Source organism: Fomitiporia mediterranea (genome assembly GCF_000271605.1).
Source record: "Fomitiporia mediterranea MF3/22 unplaced genomic scaffold FOMMEscaffold_2, whole genome shotgun sequence".
Classification (NCBI taxonomy): Eukaryota; Fungi; Basidiomycota; class Agaricomycetes; order Hymenochaetales; family Hymenochaetaceae; genus Fomitiporia; species Fomitiporia mediterranea.
In genome coordinates, this window is record NW_006760387.1 from 764154 (window position 1) to 771602 (window position 7449).

The 7449-nt window shown below is 45.4% G+C and overlaps 3 protein-coding genes across 3 annotated transcripts; all 3 read right to left on the minus strand.

The window, feature by feature from the left end:
* Window positions 1-258: 258 nt before the first annotated feature.
* On the minus strand, window positions 259-2270 carry FOMMEDRAFT_165203 (uncharacterized protein; the record flags this gene model as incomplete). The annotated part of the gene is made up of 3 exons (XM_007262578.1): window positions 1633-2270; window positions 1341-1578; window positions 259-1292 (listed from the first exon to the last, which is right to left on the minus strand). Coding segments are annotated over exons 1-3 (1527 nt in total), but the record flags the coding sequence as incomplete, so codon positions are not given.
* Window positions 2271-3523: 1253 nt separating this feature from the next.
* Window positions 3524-4064, minus strand: FOMMEDRAFT_75712 (uncharacterized protein; the record flags this gene model as incomplete). The annotated part of the gene is made up of 2 exons (XM_007262579.1): window positions 3524-3709; window positions 3771-4064. 2 exons carry the CDS (start codon window positions 4062-4064, stop codon window positions 3524-3526), a joined length of 480 nt encoding a protein of 159 aa, XP_007262641.1.
* A 625-nt stretch (window positions 4065-4689) lies between these two features.
* FOMMEDRAFT_16969 (uncharacterized protein) lies at window positions 4690-6847 on the minus strand. The gene is made up of 2 exons (XM_007262580.1): window positions 6565-6847; window positions 4690-6512 (listed from the first exon to the last, which is right to left on the minus strand). Exons 1-2 carry the CDS (start codon window positions 6754-6756, stop codon window positions 4974-4976), a joined length of 1731 nt encoding a protein of 576 aa, XP_007262642.1. The 5' UTR covers window positions 6757-6847; the 3' UTR covers window positions 4690-4973.
* Window positions 6848-7449: the final 602 nt, after the last annotated feature.

Consider the following 7449-nt stretch of genomic DNA (forward strand, 5'->3'; position numbering starts at 1 on the left):
TGCTAATATTGATGAAGATCCGTGTGCTACAGTCCAATGTATTGCAATTAAATATAACATGTGTACAAAGCGAAGCTTGCTAGAATGCTCTCGCTTTCCCCTTATCCTTCCTGGGTGGAGGGATATCTGTTGATACAGATCCCGTTTCCGAACGTTGCATATAGAGGTCTAACATGGACGGACTAGGATTGGCTGTGACGAATCGTGTCTGACTCTGCCCGCTACTCCTATGCTTCTCAGGTTGAGTTTGCCATGTTGGTAATTTCATAGTCGACGGTTCCAGCTCTTCATGGATAGTGTCCGGAGGTAGACGAGGGGGAGTCGGGGCGGTCAAAGGGTATGTAACTGAATCAAGAAGCTGTGGTGCTGCTGGCGTCTGTTGCATCTGGTTTCGCACATGGTCTGCCACTGCCTTCCTTTTCCAGTTTCTAATTCTTTGTGAAGATGATGCTGAAGAGGAGGAAGAAGTCGAAGGATTTGGGTTGGTTGTGAAAAAGAAGCGACGCAATGATCGTTTACGCGATGCTCTTGGCGGAGCCGGATCAATTTCAAAATCTACCGCTCCCTTCTTACCCCTCTCCGCTCGCCTAACTTCCTGCATCTCGGGTGAGCGTTTCTCGCCCACGTAGGGGGTCCATGGTGTTGGCTTAACCAGAGCTGGATCGGCTTTCTCCGAAATAACGCGTTCTGGCAGGATCCGCAGATTTTTAAACGAAAGTGACCGAGCCGAGCGACTCGAATGACTCGATGGGTTTGCGACGAAGAACTGCGACAATCTGTTTCGACGTGATTGGCTATGTCTTGGTGGCGAGGGAGCTAAAACTTGTGGCGCAATCGCAGGAAGTGGTAAAGGCGTAAGCTTTTCTCGTTGTACTTGGCGGATAGCTGGATTAGGTGAATCGATCCAAGTGCTGGCTCGAGGGTTACTGGTCGGCCAAATCGAGGATGGGGCTGTAAAGTGCGGGAGACGTTCCGAATATATTCGTTGAAAACGCGAGCGATCTCTCCTGGGCGGTGCCACCGGAGTGATCACTAACGGCTCAGGCGCGACCTCTGCCATTTGGCGCTGGCGACGACGAAGACAGACAAAGAGCAGTCCAACAAGTGAGACACCGGACAGGGTTCCGATCACAACACCAGCCTTCCCTCCTGCAGACAATCCATTGGATTGTACCTGTACAGATGGTGTCGTGGATTGTTCTTGCGTAGGTGATGTTACGGATTCTTGTGGGATCGCAGGTAGCGTCGTTATCGGTTGCGTTGAAGTAGAAACAACGAAGGCTGGTGCAATACTAAAGAAAACTAAGCTTTGGTCTTTTCGGTCAAAGATATGTCAATACCTGATTCCTAGCAAATTCCATCCATTATTATTCATGCCGGGACTTGTGTCTTCCTGAATCACAATTGAACGGTTTTTTGGTAAAGAAACTCCTGTATTGTCGATGGGTATCGGGGTCATCTTTACGCCTCGTTGAAAGTGGTCATCGGAGAGGTTCACGCGTAATTGTCTTGTATCAACCGTTACAAGGACAGAGTAAAAGTTAGGTTGATCTAAAGTGATTAACGTTGCGTCTGCTCCTACAGTACAAAACACGTGAAAATCAGATGGTAGACCACACAACGTCAGCTTACCCTGAAGTGTAAAACTTGCTGTTGCGGTGCTGTTAGTCGTCTCCACGCCACTGAATCCATCTGCACTAATAGGTGACCAAGTGTCGGAATCGTCCAGAGAAGGGGTCCATTGTATCATCGGATCCGTTGCGTTGTAGAGGGTGCGCTCGGTCGGAAGAATATTAATACGAGCACGACAGGATGGGAGAAATGCATAAAGTACAATGCAGAATGCGGAGAGATATCTATGGAGAAGTGTGTGCAAGGAGCGTACCATCCAGATAGATCCCTGAGTTTTCAAGCACACGTAGGATATCTAAGTGAACGTCCACCACGACTGAGGCAGGGTAAGGAAGTCAAATGGGAAAAAGGGTCATGTGTATAAGATATCGGGGATGTGGGAAAAGATTGGGTTGGAACAAGAAACCTATCGCTTATAAGAATGGGCGGTCAACATCAAGATCAGGCCACGGAGAATAAGTGATGTCCCGCTGTCGCCGCATGTATCTTCAACCCAATTACATATACGCATGAGAACCGACAAGGGATCAAAAGTGCATAGCCACGCATTGCCATATGCGGATGCTATTTTCGTAGACGCCGACGACGGAACTGCCGAATATTGCCATTCGGAAGAAGCAAACTCCTTTTGATCAATCCTGGACACCCGAACAAAAAACAGCATAAAAGTCAAGAGGTATCAGATGCTTCTACTATGCAGGTCGTGAATGGAATTTGCACCGTCTTGACTTTGGGAAAAGTTGAAGAAACTAAGTTCATCAGGGCGAATACTGGGCACCTACCAGAGTGGGGAATCAGTGGTGCTGATCTTCTTTGATACAGTCGAGGCCTTCGATTTCGCTGCATGTTCTCCCGTTAATTCTGGGCCTAGGAATGATTTCTGAAGGCTAACAGATGCCGCTTTGCATTTGCTATTTGCCATATGCGCCAAGTGTGACACCGAATGACACTGTCGGATGCATATACTTTAGGCAAATACGTACCATTTCTCAGTTAGAAATGAGACGATAGGTACTGTTCTTCCTGTTCCTCGGTCTTCGCTAACGTCTGTTCTCCGTGATCGTCTAAGAATAAATAAGAATCAGCATCAAGGTCATGATGGAACTCACTGTCAACCTCAATTGCTCAACGCTACTGTTCCGTATGCCTTCAACACGGTTACATAACATGCGATGTATTGGGTCGATCAAAGCTGATGGTATTTTCATGGCAACTGAGATGTTCCACGAATTGGAGAACACGCCTAACACTGTGGCAATGAAGGGAAACCGACCTGTTAAATGAATAATGAATTCGTACCAGCGTGATCGCAGAAGAGCACAGATCAATATACGTAGCAACAGTTGTAAAAGGTTAATCAGAGAGGGAGGACAACGATGTGTTTAAGTTAGTTGCTATGTCCACTCGAAATTTTGAGACAACGAGCCGTCGAGCTCCAAGGACTTCAAAGAGTGAGAAAAGATCATGATTACTACCGCAAAGTGAAAGTCATTGACTTCGTCACTTCGAGTCTTCGACTACCGACCAAACTGTGAGAAGAAACTCGCCACGTGATTTTTACTCAACTTCCGCGCAAGCAACCTGCATTCATAAGGTAGAGGCACGATAAACTCGACAAGGTTGTCACATCACAGTCACAACCTTCGCTTACCATTTTAGGAAGGACCCTGACGGCCAAAATCTTAGCGCGGTCGTAGTGAGTATATAGATGTAAGCATTTTTGACTGAAGTTCAAGCCATACATTCAGAATCAATGAGCTACCTACAGACATTCTCAACGAGATTTTCCTACATGTTTTTTGGACAGTGTAGGAGGATGTAGTGAGTGAGGAATCTATACTGGTGCTACTGTGCCTTTCGTGTATTTGCCCATAGTTGAATATAAGTACATTTAAATTCCATACTTGTCCAACTCCTCCATAATTTTGTCTGGAACAATTCTGTGTCCATGATACCTCCTACTAGTCCATACTGCTTGTTTGCCATTTAAGCCTTTTCTATAACAATCCATGAACCGTGCTGAACGATTGGCAAACCTGTAGATTATGTAAGTAATGATGTAGCGTAACAAAGACAACTTACTTTTGAAACTGTTCAGATGTAACAGATTCTAAGCTTAGCTTTATGTTCTTAATAACTTCCTCCTCATTATGAGGCCTTTTCATCATCCTATAGAAGAATTTTGCCCTTCCCCAGCACTGCTCTATAAAATTCAATTCACAATGGTATTTAGGATAAAAAATCGCTTTATGACCACGTGATTCAATGAATTCTTCGAGAGCAGATTTTTGAGAGCGGAAATCAAGCTCATTGAATAGAATTCTCCTGCAACAACATTTAGCATTTAAGCTAATGTCTGTGCATTTGAACCCTAAACACTCAGCTTTCAATCCTTGAACATTATATCCTCTTTCAGTAAGGATTTGAGCCATGCCCTTACAGCTATTTGCAAAAGTAATGGCAAAACCCGAAATCACGTGTATTTGTGACATGTAGTATGCAAAAAAAAAAAAGGCAACAGAAATGCATTTTTTTCAATAACTAGGCCGTCAATTGCATTGAATGAGCTACCTAAATTTTCCTCTATGTAATGTGCTTCAGAATCTGTAAAAATATTTCAGAATGGTTCAGAGTGTATTGAGTTAGAGAAAATAGAACTCACACAAACCTATTTGTCCTTGTGCTTGGGTCAGATTGCAAAAAATCTAGCACATAAAAAACTCCACATAAAATTCTCTTTACACTCTCTAAAAATCACTGTGCTTACAGGGTACACATATACTCGGTTTTGTGATGCAGGATCAACTTAAAGGCTCGAAATGAGTAGGTTTGTTCTGCTGTTCCAGAATCCAGCCGATCCCACACTACTCGTGCCATTCTGCCTCTCATACTAATAGTTCGCACAGCTTACAACCAAAAATTGCATTTTTCTTGCTAAATTGGTCAGGCAGTAAGATAAACAGAATCCCCTTTGTCTTGTATTCATTCGTATATACTACAAGCTAAGACGACTACAACTTTGCTCGGGTGCGGTGTAGTGGAAAGTTCAAACGACAGGGGATTATAAATAAGCACTCTGGTACACCAATTCCAACGAACATACACGAGAAGGGAGGATAAATATGTGTTGCTGCTCCTACATAGAACAATGTATTCCTACAGCGACAAAGCAGAAGGGAAGCATAAAGGCAAACTGCTACCACCGTGTCAAACAACGGTGTCTTACTGATACACAAATTCTGACAAAGACAGGAGCACATAAAGACAGAGAGAATGTTCTCGGGGGACCAATGTCCGTCCGACGAGCAAATACAACTTACGATTAACAGCGGTAAGCCAACTCACGTCGATTCCGCCGGTATGGGTTTCAGCGAATCCAACCACTGTAACAGAATGTGGTAGTCTGAGTTTACTTTCCCTGCAACCGGCGTGGCCATGTCCTCAACGAATGAATCGATTTTCTTCTCTGTGGTTGTTTTCCCCGTTTCGAAGTAATCGTTGCTCGAGTAGAGTTGTTCCTCGATTTCTTTCAGCGCCTCGTCATAGTTGATGTCTTGCTCGTCTTCGTCTCCGCTCAAGCCAGACTCTTTGATCAACATCGCGGAACTGGCCAGTGTCTCGCGGACCGTGTCGGTGTATTCGTGCTTCTTGTGTGCAAGCTGATTCACAACTCGACGTACGAACGAGCCTCCGAGCACTGCTACTCGCATCAACCCAGGATCAAGTATGATGTGTATACATCTTCTGAGGTTGTTGAACTCCTTGGTACGGTCACTGTAAGACTGTTTATCACGACTCAGGGTTTCCTGAAGGGTGTCCAAGCTGCCCGTCACGCTCTGTAGCACTGACTGCTGACTTGAAGTGATTGAAACTTGAGGTTCTGCAGGTGCAGGGGTGCTATGCTGCGAGGATGACAGGGGGTAGGTGCGCAGATCAGGCAAGAAGTCTGACTCATCTATATGGGACCAAGGGGCATTCTCTTTCGTACGGTGCCAGTTCCTCCTATGGCTGATGCTAGACGTTTCCCCGGGAGAAGAGATGGTACTAGTTCTAAATCTTCTTTGTGGAAGACCTTCTGGGCCTCTTGCCTCCTCTTCTGCCCTGCGCTTCCCCTTGGGCCTTGGTTCCCTGGGCCCCGTCACAGAGTCCAAGGGTATCCTATTGCTAAAGATAAATCCTCGCCGTGGTTCCTTCCTTCGAACGTCCAAAGCTGTGCCAGCATCGAATCGAGAGGCGACTGGGCATTCAACGGGTATAGGGTCAGCTGTTGTGCTGCTGATAGGCTGGCCTCTGCGGACTGTATCAGCCAATTTAATCATGTTATCGTAGTTGGCTTGCGATTTACGGAGAGTTGCGTCTGCAGACATAAGCTGCTTCTTGGCAACGTTAAAACCCCAGATTAATGTGGGCAGGTAAAAGTTCAGCATCCGTTCCAGGAAAGCACCTTTACCCTCATTCAAGAGCTGCCCATTCTTGTGGCACTGAAAACAATTGTCTTCTTCCAACTGCCCTTCAAGGTCTTTGACAAGCTTGAGATTTGGGAGAAGCTCAATACCAAGGTGGTCAAACTGGCTGTCGTCTGCCAGGTGATGGAAAGGGGAATGTTGACGGCACAGCTCATATTCCTTCCCCATCTCCTCAGCCCCTTCGAAGTCATAAAGGGGGGTGACGTCCACAATGCGATTACAACAACAGAAATGACGATTAAGTGCCTCGAGAAAGTTAGACCAGTGCACGGTGGTCTCCGATTCGTCCTGCCAGTTAATGATGCCTGGATTTTTGAATTGGTCCTTGAAAACCAGCATAAAGCCAGCTGCTATGGAATATCGGACTTCGTCCATGTGTCTTCGAACAATCAATGCAAACGATGCAGGTCGGTACTAAGGATATTATCGTCAGGCAAGATTAATTCTGATATTACGTGTTACTTACCTGCAGAGCAATTCCCTCAAGCACTTTCTGCTTCTCAAAAAGCTCAGTGATTGCATCTGCGTGTGCCCTAAAGTCCTCTTCCACAACTTTGCAATATTCAGCAAAAATTAACTCGTGATTGTCGAAGTTTCCCCCCAAGCCTGCAAATCTCTTCTGAACGTCTAATAACCTGTCATGCGTGTCCACGACCATGTTGCAAAGTAATAGGAGAACCCTCTGCTCTGTGAAGTCTTCATTGGTATTGCTAATTTGCGCAAGTTTCTGCTATAGGGCTTGTCTTTCCTGCATCAACCTTTCGACTGCCCCTAGAGCTCTGGTCAGCTTCCTGTCTACCGTGAAATTGAAGACAAAAGTGGCAATCAGCTAATACATACCATCTCGTGTTGCTTCTGGGGTAGCACTTGGAACATTTGAACTTCCTTCTGCTCTGATTATATGGGACATTTCGAGAGCTGCAAGCGGCTGATGAAGAGCGACAGTGTTGTGAACTGAGATAGCAATCGATCAATCAATGGCAAAGGTTTGGGAGTTTCGGGATCTGCGGTACCATATTGAGCATGGGTCACATGACTCATTCTCATTTTTTTTCTCGTTCTTGTTCAAGTTCTCATCCGTATTATAACATCACACTTTTTCTGAGAGCTTCATGACTCGTGGAGTTCCATTGTCAGAAGATCTTCGATGTGTTGTCATTCACATGAGTACAGTATGTGGACTTGACATAAATAGGATTGTTTATCTGACTAGCATGCCTCAACATTCAGTCTACCACATCTTGAGCACATGGAGGCTGGAAGGTGAAGTCAAAACAACACTGCTTCCCAAACCTGGACGTCCAAGAGTGTTGGACTTTGCTGACACACAGGTATGTTTGCTGACAAGGAA

Bases quoted from the DNA above. Each gene is read 5' to 3' on its own strand.
- FOMMEDRAFT_16969 (XM_007262580.1), bottom strand. From the start codon at position 6,756: ATGGTCGTGGACACGCATGACAGGTTATTAGACGTTCAGAAGAGATTT. The intron at 6,513-6,564 runs GTAAGTAACACG...TAATATCCTTAG, and splicing joins TTGAGGGAATTGCTCTGCAG to TACCGACCTGCATCGTTTGC.